This window comes from Pelodiscus sinensis, chromosome 2, assembly GCF_049634645.1.
Source record: "Pelodiscus sinensis isolate JC-2024 chromosome 2, ASM4963464v1, whole genome shotgun sequence".
NCBI lineage: Eukaryota > Metazoa > Chordata > Testudines > Trionychidae > Pelodiscus > Pelodiscus sinensis.
In genome coordinates this window covers 143,533,303-143,556,617 of record NC_134712.1, presented here as the reverse complement: position 1 = coordinate 143,556,617, position 23,315 = coordinate 143,533,303, and the positions used below count along the sequence as shown (strand labels likewise).

The window sequence follows — 23,315 nt, the reverse complement described above, 5'->3', positions numbered from 1 at the left end:
GATGGTGGGTGTCGGATGGAGGAGGGGCTTGGGCTTTGGACATTCTGGGCACCACCAAAATTTCTGTAGACTTGCCACCCCTGGCTGTGTTAGTCTATATCTGCGAAAGCAACAACAAATCCTGTGACACCTTAAAGATTAACAGATTTATTTGGGCATACGCTTTTGTGGGCAAAGACAGAAAAAAGCATTTTTTGGTGACAAAACTTAGTAGTGTAGACAAGGTCTTAAATAAAGGGTCACGGCAGACAACTGCTATTTAGAGGGTCCCTTGGTCAGGACCCAGAGTAATGGGGGGCCTGAGTCCCCTGCCAACCACTCATTAGCCACTGGGGAAAGTGGCCTGAATATTGAGGTACCACAGAGAGGCCCTGCCACAGAGCTGTAGTGAGGATGCCCCAAGAGGACAAGGATGTTGTTACCAGCGAAGGAGCCCTGGGACACTGCTCTATCCTGGTGTAGGAAGAAACTGACAGAGAGAGGGAGGAAGGGAGAGGAAGAGAGAAAGAGCGAGAGCGCAGACACATGGACTTGGCCAAAAGGGGCACTCATGAGAAGAGCATGCACCCCGGTTACAAATGCCTTTAACTTTTAATTTGATTTCTTTGCCTTTGTGTTTAAAGATCCTGTAATAAAGTATATAGTTTTAGTACAAAAAGGTGAAATTTGTTTCTATAAAACTTAGCAACTTAGAATGTAGAGTGAACAAAATTTTCTCCTAGTTGCTGTGTTGCTTAGTACCACTGTGTGATTTCTCTCTGTCATTGTGATTTATATCCTTAAAGTGCCTCCTATCCAAATTTGGTCATAATCTTGTCAAATTATACATTTTTAATCCCTTTAATCGTTCTATATAAATTCATTGATACATTCTTAGCTATTTTTGTTGCTCATCTCTCTTCTTTCCCCAATTTGTCAGGTTTCTTAACTGCTTACGGCCCATATCTGAATGCAAGGTGTGCAGAAAAAAGAATGATCAATATATACACCAATACATAATTCCAGTGGAGCACATAACAAAAGACTGAGGGAAGAATGTTGTTGCTAGTAGATGCGATACAAAGAAAATGTATAGTGAGCTTATGTTAAATGAGCTACATTTTTTATAAGACTCTTAGATTTGAAAACAAAGCCAGAAGAAGAAACTTAGCTTCCAGAAGGTTGTAAAGGGAGCGTATAAAATATATCCAATCTCTTTGAGCTATTAACAGTGATATGGATAAAAGTAAATCATCTGTTTACTCCTAAACCATGCTTAAACAATCTTCCTCAAGGAACTGTAGGTGTATCCCAAAGTCAAGCAATGGCAGGCTGTCTAGTGGTGACAAAGACATAGGAATTAAAAATGTTCATGTATTAAAAAAATGTCAAAATTGGTATTACTGAAACATGGTGGAAGGATTCACATAATTTGAATTTTAATGTCAGTGGATGCACCCGATTGAGGGAAGAAAGCATGGTCCACATTGATTAATTGAAAATTAGAAAAGCAGAACCTGGAGCATTTATGATTAATGTTCTAAATCAGTTTTCAACCTTTTTCCATTTGTGGAAATATTAAAAAATTTCAAATGGAGATGCGGACGCCTTTGGAAATTTTAGATGTCGTCTGTGGACCTCTGTAGGTTTGTGGAGGACAGGTTGAAAATGAATGTTTTAAATGAGGAATTGAAAAAAATGGGTTCTAACTAGAGGTTTTATATACCCACCAAACAACGCTGGATATTAGAATGAACATCTCCTTAAACATCTGTCTAAACATGGAGAAAGGAAAAATTGTGTTATCAATGGGGATTTCAATATTAAAGATATATGCTGGAGGCTACATGATGCCACTAATAAAACTACTTGGAATTTCTAAAAGGTATAGATGATGATTTTCTAACACAAAGTATTACAATCAGGCTAATTCTGTAATAGAACTTTATTCTTACAAATAAAGACAAATTAATCACTAAACTAAAAATTAGTGTTTGCCTAGGTGCAAGTAATCACAAACTAATTATATCTTTAAATGGAATGTAGTTCTGATACGTTGCACAAAAGTCACACACAAACTATATTAAAAGAACTTCATCAAGGCTGCAATCTCAAGTGCTGAAAGATGGGAAATGATAGAAATAAAGTTGCCTCTAACTTTATTTCAGCCCTTTTGTGTGTATGCATAAGTATGCACATAATATTTTTTCATTCAGTGCACAGAATGGATTGTGCTCAATTAATAAACAGCTATTTAATATTTTATTTCATCCTCATTGTTAAATGCCTTATTTACGGCACACTATATTTTAACTGTGTTTTAAAGATAAGTTTTAATTTTATACGGTGTTCATCACTATAGTATCTGAGTGCCTCAGAAATATTAATTAAGCTTCACGCTACTGCTCTAAAATATATAAGTAGGCAGGATGTTGTCTTAAGCCTAGAATATGCCCATAAAGGATGATGTCTTACAGGTTTCATTCAAATGGCAATGGGCCTATTCTTAGTGAATTTAGAGCCTGTCTCATGATTCTGAAGTCTGAAATTAAATTCCTGAATGATAACAGCAGGTGCATGGTAGATTCAGCTGCTGGTAAAGTTACAGGGGAGTTGACATGGCTAAATGGCAGATTAGAGGATCAAAAATATTTTATATTCCTTACTTTGGAAGCGCTAATAGCTTAGTGACTGTGGTAGCTATGCTTGTCACTGATCAAAGTGGAGCCTAAGGGCAAGAACAAAGCAATAAGAACCTGCCTGCACTGGGAAAATGAGGTGTGTTTAGGAAATGTGTTAGCTAAACAAATGTTAATTAACATGATTTTAAATACAATTTACCACCTAGTATAGACAAAGACAATGAAGACTGAACATATTTTTAAATATCCTTGGATTTGTCTACTGCAGGTGCTTGTAGTAGTTTAAAACATGTTAATTATCATGTGTTGGTTAACACATTTACTAAACACACCTCCTTTCCTCAGGATAGACAAGGCCTATGCAAAAAAACTGCAAAGCAAGAGGACTGTAAAGAGAGATGCCCTTTGATATACACTCTGTTGTTATGAGAAGGAAAAATTAATCATACTGAGCAGTATACTGGATATCTAGAAAAAAAATCTCTTTTATTTCTAGTTAGAAATAACTATTAATAATAAATAATCATTATTTTTTGTGAACTTGTACAAAACTGAAAGTCAGACATAGTTAGCAGTGTGGGGCTAATAAAGCTCTCCTAAAAATGGTTCTGTCCATGAAAGCTATCCTATGCTCTTCTGTCTCCTAGTGTCTTCTTGAGGCTATGGGTACGTCTAGACTACATGCCTCTGTCGCCAGAGGCATGTAGATTAGGCTACCAGGCATAGGAAAATGAAGCGGCGATTTAAATAATCGCCGCTTCATTTACATTTACATGGCTGCCGCGCTGAGCCGATCAGCTGTTTGTCGGCTCAGTGCGGTAGTCTGGATGCGCGGATGTCGACATCAAAGGCATTTGTCGACCACCCAGGTATACCTCCTGGGATGAGGTTTACCTGGGTGGTTGACAAATGCCTTTGATGTCGACACCCGCGCGTCCAGACTACCGCGCTGAGCTGACAAACAGCTGATTGGCTCAGAGCGGCAGCCATGTAAATTTCAATGAAGCGGCACTTATTTTAAATCACCGCTTCATTTTCCTATGCCTGGTAGCCTAATCTACATGCCTCCGGCGACAGAGGCATGTAGTCTAGACGTACCCTATGTCTACACTGCTATACTGCATCCAAGGAATGAGTCCGCTTTTCCAAAAAAAAAAATTTCAGATTTTTTCACCATCCCTGTAAACCTCATTGTATGAGGAAGAAGGGATGTGCCGTAAAAGGAGGTTTTCCCAAAATTTGGCGCTGTGTAGATGCCATGGTAAATGTCTCTAGCCATAAGGAATTCTCCTTTCACATCATAGAGAACACCAAGTGGATTTGTAGACATTTTATGGACTGCATAGCAGCAATTCCAGTCCAAGGATATGTCTAGACTGCTTTGTGTTTTCGAAAAAACTGCCTTTTTTTCCAAAAAAATTCACCTGCGTCCACACTGCAATCATGTTCTTTTGAAATTAAATCAAAAGAAGGCAGGGTTTTTTCCGACATTGGTAAACCTCAAATTGTGGGAAGAATGCCTTTTTTGAAAGAGATCTTTTGAAAAAAGGTGTGTATGGATACAGAACAGGGACATTTTTCGAAAGAAGAGGCAATCGAAAAAAGCAAAGGTGCCCTGGTGGCCATTCTGTGAATAGCAATCAGGGCTTTCTTTCGAGAGAGCATCCATGCAGTCTGGATGCTCTCTTTTGAAAAGCAGATCCCTTTTTCGATCCGGTTTTGAGGTGTGGATTCTCTCTTTCAATAGAAGCTTGCAGTCTTGACATACTTGCAAGAGTAAACAGATGTGCCTTGACTCCATATTTAATCTAATCTAGTTTCATAATCCTAGGATTCAAATGTGCATGAAATCAATACTGAGATATATCCTCCCCCTTTTTGGCTGGTTAAATCCAGGGAGATCATTTGGGCCACTTAGGGTATGTCTACACTGCAAGAAAACACTGAACTCTGGCCCATGTCAACTGAGTCAGGTGCAGGGTCCCAAATCCCAAACATCTACACTGAAATTGTATAGCCTCATGAGCTATAATAGTAGTAGGGAGTAGCCCAGGGAAACAGCAATCTGTCTGAAGCTGCACATTTAGCTGCTTAATACTGGGTATGATTTCCCCTTCTAGTTCCTAAAGAAGGAGACTGCAAGCCCAATGTAAGAAATATTGAGCCTAAAGTGGGGCTGAAGACTGACCCCAAAAGATGGGCTGATAAATAGCCCAATAGGGGGAACTGAAGAATCTCTTGTGTAGAGATATTTTGTGAACTTTTAGTTGGACCTTCTGGATACCCACTAAGGGGTTTAAGCATGCACCTGACTTGACAGACGGCCCACGAAAGTCATGGGATGTGAAGAGAATGGCAATAGCATGTACTGACTCAAAGGTGTTTTAACTATAAATGTGCTCCTAACAGCCCCATTTACTAAGTGATCCAAGTCACTGGGCATATGTGACCTGCCCTTACTAATCCAAAAATCTTGGTGTCTTCTACCAACTTCACTGATGAACACTGTATTTTCTCACCAATCACTAATAAAAAAGCATAGGCCAAGAAACAATCCCTATGGTTCTCATAAGAAGAGTACCAAGTAACTGACGATTCCATTTTAACAACTATCTTGATAGCTAGCTATTAATCTATTAATGTATGCTATATTGATTTTGTATGGTGTTAGTTTTCAATATCAATGTTCTATGGTACTGCATCCAATGCCCTGCAGAAGTCCAGTATATAACATCAAAAGTTAATTTATCAATCAAACTTGTAATCCCACTTTAAAAAATATTCAGTTAGATCAACTTTCCACAATGTCATTGTGATTGGCATTAATTATATTCACAAAATTTAATTCTTTAATGATTGAGTCTCAGTGGATCAATTGTATTTTGCCCACGATCTGTGTCAGGTTAACAGGTGCATAATTATACAGGATAACTCATTTACCCTTTTTTATACTGGCACTAAAATTAACCTTCTTTCAGTCCTCTGGAGCTTCCCTAGTTTTCTAGGAGCTGTTTAAAAATTAGTATAATGTTTTAGAGACCTTCTTGCCCCATTCCTTAATATCGTTGGTAGGAGATATCTATTCCCGCAGATTTCTATTGATATTATATTGTAATATTTAGCGCACAATAAAAAAGGAAAATCTGTTTGCTGATGGGGATCATTTATAGCAAATTAGCCTGTCTCTTCTCAGTTAAAATAAAACATTTTTCCCGTATTTAAATTGTACACAAATTTTGTACACAGCCTCCTGCACACCATTTGCAAAGTTACAAAAGACAGGAGAGAGGCAATTAAGAATTGAATATAAATATGCTAAATAAATAGTACTTGCATTTTATTTAATCTAGCTTTTTGTCTAAAGCAGTAAAGAAACTATATGTCTACATGGACCATATACTGTAGTGAAACAAAGTTGGCTGCTTTTATAGAGGTGTCCTAGAAAAAAATTGGCTAATGATCACCCAGAAATATAGATTTGAATGATCTCTGAGACAGAAATCCCATGCTCACAAAGAATTTATAAAATGAGCACCTTTGATAACTGGGTCCTGACTGGCTAAAAGAATCTGTATACAGAATGAGAACACTAAAGAACATTGGCATGTTAAATATAATCAGTGGTGAAAAAGGAAGGAAACTGCTTAATGTTTAATTTTTAAAAATCTAAGAAATCTTAAAAGTTTTATTTAAAAAAATCTGGCAGTGTCACCAGCTTCTCTAAACAAGTTCTGAAGAAATAATCTCTCTCTCTTCCCAGATTCCATACAAAAGGTCCCCATATGGACAGAATCCTTCAAACATCTTTCTTTCCTGCACACAATTTGGCCTTCCTCATAGCATAATCCATCCAAATTTCTGAGGATTAACTAATTCTAATCAAAGCTCTTTGGCACAACTTCCTTTCATCGGGGCTGTCAACCCAGAAACCAAAAACTGCCTGAAAAAAATCAGCATTTATCATTAATGTTGAGGGGGGAAAATGTTGTCATGTCCCTGGGGCTGGGAGCGTGAAGTTTGTTGGCAGGTTTTAATAAAATGGAAATGTTTGAGGTGAGTTTAGCTAATGGTATCAGTCCAAAGTAAAATGGCATGACCAGTCTGAAGAAACAGTTGCCCTCATGCAAAGGCGCAAATGGTTATAATAGGCAACAGATCTATTCAAAGGTATAGCGGAGAGTTAATGCCTACAGTGCACAGACCTAGTGCTTGAGGGACAAGCCTTTACCACTTTGACCAGTAAAATTACATTTGGAATGGTCGGCTAAACTTGGCGAGAATGTCACTCTTTCTTTACTAAATTAAAAGGATTTGCCAATCTCATTACTATCATCAGAAAACCATATTCTTCAGCAGCCATGGCCACCTGAGCCTCAATCTCACTATTAACTGGGTATATCAGAATATTCATTGCTGTATATTAATATAAACCACAGATTAGATAATGTCGTACTTTTGTATGTAGACAGTGTTGCTGCTAGCTGCTGTGTACTGCCAGATCATGGCTAATCCCCTTGCATAGCTTAGCACTCATGGGGTAGGGAGGAAGGAATAAGGGTGGGGCAAGTTTTACAGCCCCTTTGCTGCTGATATGACTCTCCCCAACAATTACTCAGCTTGAAGGAAGCCAGCAGAATTAGCTAGTCACAGGGGCTACGTCTACACTGGCCACAATTTCCGGAAAAGCCATGCAAAGCAGGTAAGTCAGCATAGGGAAATCCGCGGGGGATTTAAATATCCCCCGCGGATTTAAATAAACATGTCCGCCGCTTTTTTTCCGGCTTGGGGAAAAGCCGGAAAAAAAGCATCTAGACTGGCGCGATCCTCCGGAATAAAGCCCTTTTCCGGAGGATCTCTTATTCCTACTTTGAAGTGGCCAGTGTAGACGTAGCCATAGAGAGAATATGCTGTTCTCCATGCAGGAGTATTGCACAAGAAACAGAGATATGGAGGATTAGACCTGGTGGTTGGAGCACTGACTGTTGAGTTTAGTGGTCAGTGTGATAGTAGCCAGACCAGGAGCCAGAACCAGAGGTCAGCACTGGAAGCAACAACAGCATCTCAACTACGCAAGTGTAGGCTGGAAGTTAGGCTGGAGTTGGAGCAGAAGCAGGGTTGGAAACAAGACGAGAGTGGGAGCAAGACATGAGCAGGCTAAGGCATGTGGAGTAGGTCATCCCTATGAGTCTGGGCAGGGGTCTAATGGTTTGCCTAACTGCAAGCTTCTTTTGGAATAAGCTTTTCCTGAAGATATCTTCTGGAAATGTTTATTTCGAAATAGAGCGTCCACACTACAGTGAAGCCTCAAAATTAGTCCGAGGCAGGCTTCCCCAATGCTATCTCAACTTAGAGCCCCAGGAGGCACTGGAGAGGAATAACTTCAGAATGGACCTGGTGAGGAGCTATTTCAGCATGGCACCAGTGGATTGTCTACACACTCCCTCTTCCAAAAAAGCTTTTTCGGAAAAGGGCTTATTCCTCGTGGAACGAGGTTTACCGCTGTTGGAAAAAGCCCTCCATTATTTTGACTTTCTGTCAAAATAACGCAATTGCAGTGTGGACGCTGGTATTGTTTATCCGGAATAACAGCCGTTATTCCAGAGAAACGGTGCAGTGTAGACGCTCCCTAAGTCAGGAAGTGACATTACACAGACCGAGCTATTGTTTCACCTGTGAGGAATACACATCTGCCTTGAGAGTCACCAGAGCAGCTCCTGGCTTGTGGACTGGCTGGCGCCTAGCACTCTACTTTCTTTTGCTCTGGCCACCATGGTGAGTGCACTCACCGACCACTGCACTCCTTCCCGCAGGCTAACCCTATGGATGGGATGGTTCTGGGTGGAGGAATGCCTACAGCCCCCAGGTTCTTGCATTGCTCTGCGGCTTTGCTGTTCAGAGCCTTGGCATGGGGCTATAGTTTGCATGCTCAGAAGCAAGAATGCTGGTGTCTAAGGAAATATTGGAATCGTTGGAACAATTTACCTTGGGTTGTGGTGGTTTTTCCATCATGGAGAATTTTTAAGGACATGCATTAGAAATTATTTTGGGGATGTTCTGTGGACTGTGTTATACAGGAAGTCAGACTAGATCAGTGTTTCTCAACCTTTTTTTTTTTTTAATAAAGTACCGCTTTTTTAAAAAAATAAGTACCCCCCAATACCTACAGTTTTCTGACACACACAATTTTTTCCTATCATTGCAACACATTTGTTTAAACAACTTAATCATAGCTGGGCAGGTGATGAAATTTTCGGGAGTAAAAAGTACAAAAATAATAAAACGCTGTAAAACTTAAAACAAAAATTCAGTTTTCTCCAAATTTCAGGTGTGTTGACATACCCCCTAGACTTCTCTCGAGTACCCCCTAAGGATACTCATACCACTGGTTGAGAAACACTGGACTAGATGATGATAATTCTCCCTTCTGACCTTGGAATCTAAGAAAAAAAGCTTTTATGGCAAAATTCAGGACTGAGCAATTTTAGGTGCTTCGAGGGCTTGAGGGCAGCTAAATGTGAGTTTTTTAAAGTCAAGTGGGGCCTGAATCTAAGATTTAGGTTCCTAAAGTGACAGGCATGTGCCCAAGTCCTTTTGGGTATGTCTACACTACAAAGTTAGTTCGAACTAACTTAGTTCGAATTAGTTAATTCGAACTAAGCTAGTTCGAACTAACGCGTCTAGAACTAAAAACTAGTTCGAACTAGCGTTTTGCTAGTTCGAACTAGCAAGTCCACATTGAGTGGACTCTGAACCGGGCTTAATGATGGCCGGAAGCAGTGCCGGCAGGGCATAAAAGGAGGACTTAGAGCGTGGAGATACTGTCTCAGGCTAGCTGAGGGCTGCGCTTAAAGGGTCCCGACCCCCACCCCGGACACACAGTTCTCAGGGGTGCCCCGCTTGCAAAGAAGTTCTGGCTTGGAGTGCCCGGAGTGCCCACACTGGGCACATCACACCACTCGGCCATCAGCCCAGCTGCACTTGCCGCAGGCTGCCATCTGGGGAGAGGAAGTAATTGGGGGGCTGCAGGAGAGCTTCCACCCCCAGAAGCCCGCAGAGCCAGCCCAGTCCTCCCCATCGGGGGCTCGTACCCCATTCCTCCCTCACCTCCTTCCACTTACCCTTCCTTAGCCCCCCTTCTTATTGATGTACAAAATAAAGATAACGTTTCTTCCAACATTGACTCTGTCTTTATTGAAAAAAAACTGGGGGAGACTGGGAAAAGGAGGTGGGAGAGAGGAAGAGAAAGGCTGGGAGAGGGGAGGGCAACTAACATGATCAGGGGTTGGGAACAGGTCCCAGATGAAGAGAGGCTACAGAGACTGGGACTGTTCAGCTTAGAAAAGAGGAGACGGAGGGGGGACAGGATAGAGGTCTCTAAAAGCAGGGGTTGGGTGGAGAGGGTGCATTCATAAAAGTTCTTCCTGAGTTCCCATAAAGAAGGACTAGAGGACACCAAAGGAAAGGAATGGGTAGCAGGCTTGAAACTAGTAAGAGAAAGTTGTTCTTCTTGACAAAGCAAATAGTTAACCTGTGGAACTCCTTGCTGCAGGAGGCTGTGAAGGCTACAACTAGAACAGAGTTTAAAGGGAAGTGAGATCAAGTCATGGAGGTTGGGTCCATGGAGTAGTCTTAGCCAGAGGGTAGGAGTGGTGTCCCTGCCCAAAGTTTGTGGAAGGCTGGAGAGGGATGGCACGAGACAAATGGCTTGGTCATTGTCTTCGGTCCATCCCCTCCAGGGTCCCTAGGGTTGGCCTCTGTCGGCAGACAGGCTACTGGGCTAGATGGACCTTTGGTCTGACCCAGTACGGCCATTGTAAGCTCAGGGCTCAGTGTCGGGGGTCTCAGTGGACCCCCTTGATTTTCATGCACACCTGGTCCTGGGTGGCCAGGCTGGCAGCTCTCCTGCCCTAGACGGCCACTTTCCTGTGCCTAGTGCGGAGATCGTGGACGAGGTCCACGATGTCCGCACTAGCCCAGGAAGGTGCCCGCCTCTTGCGGTCCAGGGCAAGCTCCCGGGAGCCGCCAGCCTGGTCCCGGCAAGAGGGGGTGGGCTGGGGGGCATCGGGTGGGTGGCTCTGTGCCGTGCCAGGTGCAGGGTCTGCTGGCTGGGTGCTGGCAGGCTTGCACCTGGCACGGGCACCGTAGCCAGCCCGTGCCCCTTTAAGGGGTCCGGGGCCGGGAGGGGGGCATAGAGTTTCCCTGGTGTTGGCCAGAGTGGCCACCAGGGAAACCTGGGGAGGGCTAGCCTCCCACTAGTTCGAACTAAAGGGCTACACAGCCCTTAGTTCGAACTAGCTAGTTCGAACTAGGCGTTAGTCCTCGTAAAATGAGGTTTTCCTAGTTCGAACTAAGCGCTCCGCTAGTTCGATTCAAATTCGAACTAGCGGAGCGCTAGTGTAGCACCTATTAAAGTTAGTTCGAACTAACGTCCGTTAGTTCGAACTAACTTTGTAGTGTAGACATACCCTTTGTGACTCTAGCCTTAAAAGTCTCTAACAAGTGTTCTGCCTGCCTGAGAGAGATCACCTTCTGGAGTGACCTCCCAGCGCAGGGCTGTAGCTAAATCTCACTGATCAGCCTGTAGAGAGTGCCAGGACTGAGTTTAAAAAGCTGAGCTACAAAGTGGGAGAGACCGTATCTTTTACTGGACCAACTTTTGTTGGCAAGAGAGACAAATGGCAAAAATTGGTCCAATAAAAGAAATATCACCTTATCCACCTTTTCTCTCTATTATCCTAGGACCAAAACAGTTACACCACCACTACATTTAAAAAAACAGGTGATAACAACTGTTCCATTTTACTAAATTCTAAACTTGTTTTATTTTTCAGAAAGGACTGTATTTAGCACTCATTAGTGCAGCTCTTTAGCACAGCTTTTCAATGGCTCTTTGCTTATTTTAGATCTCTGTTTGATGATGAATATCAGATACTCTGTGATGCTCAGTGCAAACAGAGTATAACACAATGTTTCTCAAAAAGATAAAAAGGCCATTATTTCTCAGCACCTTTTACTGCAGTTTATTTATTTTCAAATGGCTGTATGTCTTCAGGCTACTGTGGGGCAAAACAACTCTGAGTCACACAAGTTTGCAGTTACACACATGACTGAAGTCTAAATTAAAGGTAATAAACATCCACAGCCTACCTTGAAATTGTGTAAATTTGATGGTTCCCATTCTCTCTCCATTTCTGAACACAACTTGACCCTAAATAAAGTAAATAAATACATCAATTTTATAAATATAACTGATTTTAATTAAAACTACAATTCATTCCCGTTAACAGTTAAAACACTTAAAACAGACTTTTATTACTCAGAGATGAAACACTGCTGGTATTCAAATAAATCAATAAAAATAACTAGCCCTTATATAGAACTTTTCATCCATTGATCTCAAAGGGTATGTCTAGACTGCACCCCTTTGCCAGAAGAGGGATGCAGATTGGGCTGGGCAAAATTGCTAATGAAGTGCTTCATTAGCATAAAAATGGCCGTCGCTTTTTTTCAGCATGGAGCTTTCTCGGAGAAAAGCGGCAGTCTAGACGCTGATCTATCGCTAAAGCCTTTTCCGATAGATCCCTTATGCCTTGTAAAATGAGGTATACAGGATATATTGGAAAAATGAGGTATACAGGATCTATTGGAAAAGGCTTTCTTTAGCGATAGACTGCTGCTTTTCTCCAACAAAGCTCCGTGTCGAAAAAAAGCAGCAGCCATTTTTATGCTAATGAAGTGCGGGATATTTAAATCCCCACTTCATTAGCAATTTTGCCCAGCCTAATCTGCATCCCTCTGCTGGCAGAGGTGTGCAGTCTAGACATACCCAAAGTGCTTTATGAGGAGGTCAGTATCATTACCCCTGCTTTACAGATTGGGAAACTGAAGCACAGGTAGGTTACGCTCATCTAGCAAACCTCTACCCACTTTACCTTACACAGCATGTAATCTAGCTTTTATGGTTGCCATTAGATACCATGGAAATCTAATTATCTTCTTATGCCAATGCAAATCAGGACTTACTCTTCTGAAGTCTGGGGACTCCCATGAATGCAAACACCAGTGTGAAAGAGAGGAGGATCAATTTGCATGTCTTTGAATGTAAGCGGCATACTCATAAGATGTTGGTGCATCAAACCCAGTACTCTGATTCTGGCAGTGGTCTATACCAGATGCTTCAAAGAAAAAATAGTTATCCCACAGTACACCAGGATATTTGTGGAACTCTGAGTAATTCATTTCCAACATCCTACCGTTGATTGCATCATCAGAAAATACATGGAAAACTGAGGTTTCATATCAACTATATCACTGTTTTTATCTAGGATTACAGTAAGTGTTATCAAATCTGATAAAAGTATCTGGTTTTTTTGAATATCCTATTAAATAATTTATTTAATTTGAGGCAATGAATTTCACAGGCTGACTACATGCTTCACAAACAAGTATTTCCTTTTATTTGTTTTAAATGTATGCCTTTCAGTTTGGTATCCTTTTGCTCTTGTTTTTTATGAAATAGAGCAAGAATGGGTATCTGTAGAAAGTATTTATGACCTACATTAGTTAGGGTTTATAAATCAAGATACTCCTGTATATCTTCTGTCCATGCTACATTATTTCACTCTTCATAACCTCTTAACCCTTGTAAGTCCCACCATGTTTCACTCCAGATATTTTTCACTCTCAGGGACAAATAGTCTCCTTCACGAGCTATTGGCCACCATTCCAGTGTGTGATGAGAAAGGAGACTCTGCAATAATTGCCAGTCCAGCACTGTCTTTCCTTCTCTCTAGAGGCTAGGGCACAGCTTCATTCAAGATCTGCCATGTAAGTAGGTGTCACCAGGCTGCCCGAAACACCCGCAGCACTAAAATTTCTGAAGAGTTTTTCAGCCACACTATATGTAGTTTCTATGTTTTGTGGATGAAACTTAATCAACATAGTTATTAAATTTCACACCAATTTGCTTCTTAAAATAAAGGTATTTGAGATGGAGATGCAGAATGAAGAGAACAGTTAACATACAGGTTAATGTAGGGTTAGGAAATGAAATCATTTGCCCTACACCGCTATACATCTAGGTGCAAATCCTGACTTAAGTCACAAATAGAATGAGTTTGATAGTTCAAGACCAGAGGCTCTGGCATGGTTGTTGTTGTTTATTTATCCTGCAGCCAAAAGTGTGCCAGATCTCTCAAACCACAAAGACGACATGACTGCTGTCTGGAAAAGCTTAAAATCAAAAGTATCTTACTCAAGTTGAGTAATACCTTTCTGTGTGAATACTACAATTGACCTAAATAGTCTATTTACAGACTAATCAACTTGAAATAAGGGTGGTAGAATTGGGCCCTACATAGCCAAACCAGGTAAAGGATGTAATAGGGCACAGACCTACCAACAAAAGCATGAGTTCTGCTTGGACTTTTACACAATTACAGGAAAGAGGGGAAGGCGTCATGAACCTTACTTCCCTTTGTAAGGACTAGATAGGACTGCACACCCTGTACACATGGAAAGTAAGCACACTGATTGCTTTCTAACCACTCCTCCAGCATGAAAGGGGCTCTAAAAGGATTAGGGAGACATGTAGGATCAGCCTTATGGAAGATCAGTAGGGCAATGGCCCGGGGGTGGGTGGGGGGCATCTTCTGGACCACACCACTATATGTATGTCCACACTTGCACTTGATTGACAAAACTTTTGTCATTCATGGTTGCTTAACCCCTCCTTCCCATGAATGACAAAGTTTAGCTGCAGCAAGTGAAAGTGTGAATGCTTCTTTGTCAGCAGGAGTACTCTCTTGCTGACAAAGTGAAGTCCACTTGTAGGGGATAGAAATAGAACATGAAAGCAAAAGAAAGGCCATACTGGGTCAGACCAAAGGTCCATCTAGTCCAGTACCCTGTCTTCCAATAGTGATCAATACCAGATGCCCCAGAGGGAGTGAACAGAAGAGGTAGTCATCATAAGATCCTTCTCCTGTCATCCATTTCCAGCTTCTGACAAACAGAAATAGGGACACCATTCGTACCCATCCTGGCTAATAGCCATTGATGGACCTTGTCATGATTATGAGGGTTAGCCAGCAGCCTGGGGATTAAGGGGTTAACTACGCCTAGCCAGGTGGAGTGACCAATAAGAATGTAGGTGGGACTTTTCAAACTGGGACAAAGGAATTTGGGCTTTTTTCTTTTTTTTCTCCCTTTTGGCTCTCTGAGTGAGTTCTCTGCAACTACAGAGAGGGACAAGCATGTCTCTCTCTCTCTCTCTCTCCAAGACACCATTCTTCATTTTCTGTAAGTAGGGTAAAGTTTAGGCAGTTTCGTTAGGTTTTATTGTTTTAAGGATTGGGTATGGGATCTGAGATCTGGCACTGTTTAAAAGATGTTTTGGCTTTTCTTTGTAACTAAGTTCTAGGCCCATGGAGTTTCTCCATGAGTATATTTTGTTACCTCCCTATCTAGTCATTATGTTTGCAACAGGAATATTGTTGTAATAATAAAGGTTCTTTCTTTTCTTTTTATTAACCTGGCAGTGGTTAATTGTGTGCCTTGATTTTTATTTTAGGGGTAAGATTTCCCAAATGATCTTTCCCCTGATTTCTTTATCAACATTTGGGTGGTGGCAGCGGAAGTTTTATTCCCAAGATCTAGGTTTTTAAGATCTTGGGGGGAAGTTTTATACCAAAGCCTGGTAGATAAGGCTTTGGGGTACACTTGCTGGCCCCCACTTCTGCATTTATCATGCCAGAGTGGGGAAGGAGCCATGACAGACCTAACTGCCACAAATGTATCTAGTTCTTTTTTGAACCCTGTTAAAGTCCTTGACTTCACAACATCCTCTGGCAAGGAGTTCTACAGGTTGGTTTTACACTACATGAAGAAAAACTTCCTTTTGTTTGATTTAAACCTGGTACCTATTAGTTTCATTTGGTGACTCCTAGTTCTTATGTTATGGGAACAAGTAACAAACTTTTCCTTATTCACTTTTTCCACACCAGTCATAATTTTATAGACCCTATATCATATCCTCCCTTAGTCTTCCCTTTTCTGAGCTGAAAAGTCCCACTCTTTTTAATCTCTCTTCATATGGGACCTGTTCCAAACCCCTAATAATTTTTGTTGCCTTTTTCTGAAACTTTTCCAATGTCAATATTTCTTTTTTGGGTTGAGGCGACCACATCAGGATGCAGTATTCAAATTGCGGGCATATCATGGTTTTACAGAGCGGCAATAAGATGTTCCCTGTCTTATTCTCTACCCCTTCTTTAATTATTTCTAATATTCTGATTGCTTTTTTGTCTGCCAATGAACACTAAGTGGATGTTTCCGAGATCTCTCTCTTGAGTAGTTATAGCTAACTTAGTACCCATCATATTGCATGTGAAGTTGGGATTATTTTTTCCAATGTGCATTACTTTACATTTATCAACATTCAATTTCATTTGCCATTTTGTTGCCCAATCACTTAGTTTAGTGAGATCTTTTGAGCTTTTCACAGTCTACTTTGGTCTTCACTATCTTGAGCAGTTTAGTATCATCTACAAATTTTGCCATCTTACTGTTTACCCCTTTCTCTAGATCATTTATAAATAAGTTGAATAGGATTGGTGCCAGTACGGGCCTTTTGGGGACACCACTTGTTACCTCTCTCCATTCTGAAAATTTACCATTTATTCCTACTCTTTGTTTCCTGTCTTTTAACCAGCTATCAATCCCCTCTCATCCCACATGAGCACTTACTTTACTTAAAAGCCTTTGGTGAGGGACCTTGTCAAAGACTTTCTGGAAATCTAAGTACACTATATCCACTGGATCCCTCTTGTCCACGTTTGTTGATCCCCTCAAAGAACTTTAATAGATCAGTAAGGCATGATTTCCCTTTACAGAAACCATGTTGACTTTCCCCCAACAAATTATGTTCATCTATGTGTGTGACAATTTTATTCTTTACTATAACTTCAATGAATTTGCCCGGTACTGACGTTAGACTTACTGGTCTATAATTTCCAGGATCACCTCTTGAGCCCTTTTAAAATATTAGCATCATGTTAGTTATCTTCCAGTCACTAGGTACAGAAACTGATTTTAAGGATAGGTTTGTTTGAAGGAGCTTCTAAAAGGTTTGAAACCTAGAAGCCTCTGTTAATTGGCTGAGCCTCAATCAGGGGGAGGGGCTACCAGAGCTATATAAGCCGGTGACTCAGCGACCAGGGAGCTTGCGAACAGGAGAGTTTGGAAAGGGAGTTTAGAGGGGGAGGTTAGAGGGCACTAGTGACTTCGGGCCTTCTTTAAAACATAACTCTTAGAATAATCTATATTCCAGAGGTTTAAAAAGAATCCCATTTACACCTAAACTTATTCATTAGAAAAATGGAGACAGAAGCCCAGCAGCAGAGAGGGGGCTATCCTGTTTATTGCGTTGAGTGTAACATGTATGATTACCTGCCCTGTGGGCGGGTGGCGTATGTGTGCACTCGTTGCAAGGAGCTTCTGACCCTCAGAGACCGAGTTCGGGCTTTGGAGGCCAGGGTGGCTGAACTGGAGGAGCTAAGGGAGGTAGAGAGCTATGTTGATGAGTCTTTCCGGGACACTGTAGTACTGTCCCACCTCCAGTCTGAGAGCCCCAGTGCTCTTAAGGAGGATGAAAGTCTCAAGGGAACAGGGCATTCAATGGGAGCAGAGGGAAACCATCCCGTAGTTGGGACCCTCCTCCCAGAGGATGTTGCGGTATCCTTTCGCACTGAGGATACCTCTGAGGAGGAGGGAATGCCAGTAAGGACGAGGCAGGTGTTAGTGGTGGGTGATTCGATCGTTAGAAACATAGATAGTTGGGTTTGTGATGACCGGGAGAACCGTATGGTCACTTGCCTGCCTGGTGCGAAGGTTGCGGATCTCTCAAGGCATCTAGACAGACTTAAGTGTAGTGCTGGGGAGGAACCGGTGGTCGTGGTATATGTCGGTACCAATGACATAGGGAAGGGTAGGAGAGATGTCCTGGAGGCCAAATTTAGGCTGCTAGGAAAGAGACTGTAATCCAGGACCTCTATGATGGCATTCTCGGAAATGCTTCCAGTTCCACGCGTAGGGCCAGGTAGGAAGGCAGAGCTTCAGAGTCTCAATGTGTGGATGAGATGATGGTATAGGGAAGAGGGGTTTAGATTTATTAGGAACTGGGGACACTTCTGGGAGAGGGGGAGCCTATACAGGAAGGATGGGCTCCACCTAAACCAGGGTGGAACCAGACTGCTGGCACTAAACATTAAAAAGGCCATAGAGCAGTTTTTAAACTAAGAGATGGGGGAAAGCCGATTGGTGCGGAGATGCACGTAAATCGGAGGGAGACTTCTCTTAGAGGAGAATCCATTGATAGAGACTCTCTAAGCTGTAGTCAGAAAGAGAGGAGGGGAGAGGACAAACCATGGGCCAGAGCAGACAAACAACCGCATTCAAATGAATCCAATGCATCAGGGAAGGGCAGACAAATAAGCAGTGGCAAATTTTTAAAGTGCTTCTACACAAATGCTAGGAGTCTGACTAATAAGATGGGTGAACTGGAGTACCTTGTATTAAATGAGGAGATTGACATAATAGGCATCACTGAAACCTGGTGGAATGAAAATCTGTGGGACACAATCATACTGGGATATAAAATATATCGAAAGGATAGAGCAGGCTGGGTGAGTGGCGGAGTGGCACTGTATGTGAAAGATAATGTAGAATCAAATGAAATAAAAATATTAAATGAATCAACATGTTCCATAGAATTGCTATGGATAGAAATTCCATGCTCCAATAATAAGAATTAGCAGTAGGGATATGTTACTGACCACCTGACCAGGACAGCGATACTGACATTGAAATGCTGAGGGAGATTAGAGAGGCTACCAAAATAGAGAACTCTATAATAATGGGGGATTTTAATTACCCCCATATTGACTGGATACATGTCACCTCAGGAAGAGAAGCGGAGATAAAATTTCTCAATGGCTTAAATGACTGCTTCTTGGAGCAGCTGGTGCAGGAACCCACAAGGGGAGAGGCAATTCTCGATTTAGTCCTGAGTGGAGTGCAGGATCAGGTCCAGGAAATAACCATTACAGGACTGCTTGGGAATAGTGACCATAATATAATAACATTCAACATTCCTGTGGTAGGAAGAACACCTCAGTAGTCCAGCACCCTGGCATTTAATTTCAAAAAGGGGAATTACACAAAAATGAGGAGGTTAGCTAAACAGAAATTAAAAGGCACAGTGACTAGAGCCAAATCCCTGAAAGCTGCATGGAAACTTTTTAAAGACACCATAATAGAGGCCCAACTTAAATGTATACCCCAAATTAAAAAACATAGCAAGAGACCTAAAACAGTGTCACCGTGGCTTAACCACCATGTAAAAGAAGCAGTGAGGGACAAAAAGGTATCTTTTAAGAAGTGGAAGTCCAATCCTAGTGAGATAAATAGAAAGGAACATAAACACTGTCAAATCAAGTGTAAAAATGTAATAAGAAAAGCAAAAAAAGATTTTGAGGAAATCAAAAACTCAAAAAGAAATAACAAAATGTTTAAGTACATTAGAAGCAGGAAGCCTGCTAAAAAACCTGTGGGTCCCATAGATGATCACGCTATAAAAGGAGCAATCAAGGACGATAAAGCCTTTGCAGAGAAACTAAATGATTTCTTTGCTTCAGTCTTCACAGCTGAGGACGTTGGGGAGATTCCCGAATCTGCACCATCCTTCGTGGGTGGTGAATCTGAGGAACTGTTCCGGATTGAAGTGTCATTAGAGGAGGTTTTGGAACAAATAGAAAAACTTAATGTTAACAAATCTCCGGGACCGGATGGCATTCATCCAAGGGTTCTAAAAGAACTCAAATGGGAAATTGCTGAGCTATTATCTGTAGTTTGTAACCTATCCTTTAAATTGGCTTCCGTACCTAATGACTGGAAGGTAACCAACGTGACACCAATATTTAAAAAGGGCTCTAGAGGCGATCCTGGCAATTACAGACCGGTAAATCTAACTTCAGTACCGGGCAAATTAGTCGAAACAATAGTAAAGAATAAAATTGTGAAGCATGTAGAAGAACATAATTTGTTGAACAAAAGTCAACATGGTTTCTGTAAAGGGAAATCCTGTCTTACTAATCTATTAGAGTTCTTTGAAGGGGTTAACAAGCATGCGGATAAGGGGGATCCAGTAGATATAGTATACTTGGATTTTCAGAAAGCCTTTGACAAGGTCCCTCACCAAAGGCTCTTATGTAAATTACATGGCCATGGGATAAGAGGAAAGGTCCTTTCTTGGATTGAGAACTGGTTAAAAGACAGGAAACAAAGGGTAGGAATAAATGGTACATTTTCAGATTGGAGAGGGGTAACTAGTGGTGTCCCCCAAGGGTCAGTCCTGGGACCAATCCTTTTCAACTTATTCATAAATGATCTGGAGAAAGGGGTAAGCAGTGAGGTAGTAAAGTTTGCAGATGATACAAAACTGTTTAGGATAGTCAAAACAGAAGCAGACTGTGAGGGACTCCAAGATGATCTCACCCAACTCAGTGATTGGGCAGCAAAATGGCAAATGAAATGTAATGTGGATAAGTATAAAGTAATGTACATTGGGAAAAATAACCCCAACTATACGTACAGTATGATGGGGGCTAATTTGGCTACGACAAATCAGGAAAGGGATCTTGGAGTTATCGTGGACAGTTCTCTGAAAACTTCCACGCAGTCTGCAGCGGCGGTCAAAAAGGCAAGTAGGATGCTAGGAATTATTAGGAAAGGGATAGAATATAAGACACAGAATATCTTACTGCCCCTGTATAAAACTATGGTATGCCCACATCTGGAATACTGTGTACAGATGTGGTCTCCTCACCTCAAAAAAGATATTTTGGCCTTGGAAAGGGTTCAGAAATGGGCAACTAAAATGATTAGGGGTTTGGAACGGGTCCCATATGAGGAGAGGTTAAAGCGACTGGGACTTCAGTTTAGAAAAAAGGAGACGGAAAGGGGATATGATAGAGGTCTATAAAATCATGAGTGGTGTGGAGAGGGCCGATAAAGAAAAGTTATTTATTAGTTCCCTAAATAGAAGAACTAGAGGTCACCAAATGAAATTAATGGGTAGCAGGTTTAAAACGAATAAAAGAAAGTTCTTCTTCACACAGCGTGTAGTCAACCTGTGGCTCTCCTTGCCAGAGGAGGCTGTGAAGGCTAGGACTATAATAGAGTTTAAAGAGAAGCTAGATAATTTCATGGAGGTTAGGTCCACAAAAGACTATTAGCCAGGGGATAAAATGGTGTCCTTGGCCTCTGTTTGTCAGAGGCTGGAGAGAGATGGCAGGAGACAAATCGCTTGATCATTGTCTTCGGTCCACCCTCTCTGGGGCACCTGGTGCAGGCCACTTTCGGTAGACAGGATACTGGGCTAGAAGGACCTTTGGTCTGACACAGTACGGCCGTTCTTATGTTCTTATGTTACAAATTACTGTTAATAGTTCCTTTTTTTTTTATTCGGACTGGAAGGGCCCTCGAGAGGTTATCGAGTCCAGACCCCTGCCCTCATGGCAGGACCAAATACTGTCTAGACCATCCCTGATAGACATTTATCTAACCTACTTTTAAATATCTCCAGAGATGGGGATTCTATAACCTCCCTGGGCAATTCATTCCAGTGTTTGACTACCCTGACAGTTAGGAACTATTTCCTAATGTCCAACCTAAACCTCCCTTGTTGCAGTTTAAGCCCATTGCTTCTTGTTCTAGCCTCAGAGGTCAAGATGAACAAGTTTTCTCCCTCCTCCTTATGACACCCTTTTAGATACCTGGAAACGGCTATCATGTCCCCCCTCAGTCTTCTCTTTTCTAAACTAAACAAACCCAGTTCTTTCAGCCTTCCTTCATAGGTCATGTTCTCTAGACCTTTAATCATTCTTGTTGCTCTTCTCTGGACCCTCCAATTTCTCCACATCTTTCTTGAAATGCGGTGCCCAGAACTGGACACAATATTCCAACTGAGGCCTAACCAGCACAGAGTAGGGCAGAAGAATGACTTCTCATGTCTTGCTCACAACACACCTGTTAATACATCCCAGAATCATGTTTGCTTTTTTTGCAACAGCATCACACTGCTGACTCATATTTAGCTTGTGGTCCACTATAACCTCTAGATCCCTTTCTGGCGTACTCCTTCCTAGACAGTCTCTTCCCATTCTGCATGTGTGAAACTGATTGTTCCTTCCTAAGTGGAGCACTTTACATTTGTCTTTATTAAACTTCATCCTCTTTACCTCAGACCATTTCTCCAATTTGTCCAGGTCGTTTTGAATTATGACTCTATCCTCCAGAGCAGTCACAACCCCTCCCAGCTTGGTATCATCTGCAAACTTAATAAGCATACTTTCTATGCCAATATCCAGGGACAGACTGATGCATGGGCGAGCCGGGCAGCTGCCCAGGGTGCCAACCAATGGGGGGCACCTGATGGAAGCTGTAAGGGGCGCGCAGCATCTCTTACAGCTGCCATCAAGTGCTGCGCGCCCGGCTCCCGCAGCGCCAGCCCTTTCCCCACAGCGCCGGCCAGCAGCGCCCTTCCCCCCACAGCAGCAGCGGCCGGACCGGGCTGGGCAGCGCATGCGCCGTGCACCCCGGGGACGGGTCCCGGGCTGCACGCCAGCGGCCGTGGCTGGCCCGCGCATGAGCCATGCGCCCTGGACACAGGCCTGCACATGCGCCGTGTGCCCGGGGACAGCACTGTGCTCCCGGGCCCGGGGCGCCAAAAGGGCTCGGGCCGGCCCTGCCAATATCTAAATCGTTGATGAAGATATTGAACAGAGCCAGTCCCAAAACAGACCTCTGCGGAACTCCACTAGTTATACCTTTCCAGCAGGATTGTGAACCATTAATAACTACTCTCTGAGTACGGTTATCCAGTAAGTTATGTACCCACCTTATAGTAGCCCCATCTAAGTTGTATTTGCCTAGTTTATTGATAAGAATATCATGTGAGACTGTATCAAACGCCTTACTAAAGTCCAGATATACCACATCCACCGCTTCTCCCTTATCCACAAGACTCATTATCCTATCAAAGAAAGCTATCAGATTGGTTTGATATGATTTATTCTTTACAAATCCATGCTGGCTATTCCCTATCAACTTGCCACCTTCCAAGTGTTTACAGATGATTTCCTTAATTGCTTGCTCCGTTATCTTCCCTGGAACAGAAGTTAAACTAACTGGTCTGTAGTTTCCTGGGTTGTTCTTATTACCCTTTTTATAAATGGGCACTATATTTGCCCTTTTCCAGTATTCTGGAATCTCTCATCTCCCATGATTTTCCAAAGATGATAGCTAGAGGCTCAGATCGCTCCTCTATTAGCTCCTTGAGTATTCTAGGATGCATTTCATCAGGCCCTGGTGACTTGCAGGCATCTAACTTTTCTAGGTGATTTTTAACTTGTTCTTTTTTTATTTTATCTTCTAAATCTCCCCCCCTTCCCACTAGTATTCACTATGTTAGTCATTCCTTCAGACTTCTCGGTGAAGACTGAAACAAAGAAGTCATTAAGCATCTCTGCCATTTCCAAGTTTCCTGTTACTGTTTCTCCCTCCTCGCTGAGCAGTGGGCCTACCCTGTCCTTGGTCTTCCTCTTGCTTCTAATGTATTTATAAAAAGTCTTCTTG

The 23,315-nt window shown here is 42.1% G+C and overlaps 1 protein-coding gene across 1 annotated transcript in view; it reads right to left on the bottom strand.

Annotated features, from left to right (window-relative positions):
• GABBR2 (gamma-aminobutyric acid type B receptor subunit 2) overlaps positions 1-23,315 on the bottom strand; it is an 856,335-nt gene that overhangs the window by 330,027 nt on the left and 502,993 nt on the right. The window contains exon 8 of the mRNA XM_075921529.1: positions 11,769-11,829. Coding sequence (XP_075777644.1) covers positions 11,769-11,829 — 61 coding nt within the window. The remainder of the gene's footprint in view (positions 1-11,768; positions 11,830-23,315) is intronic.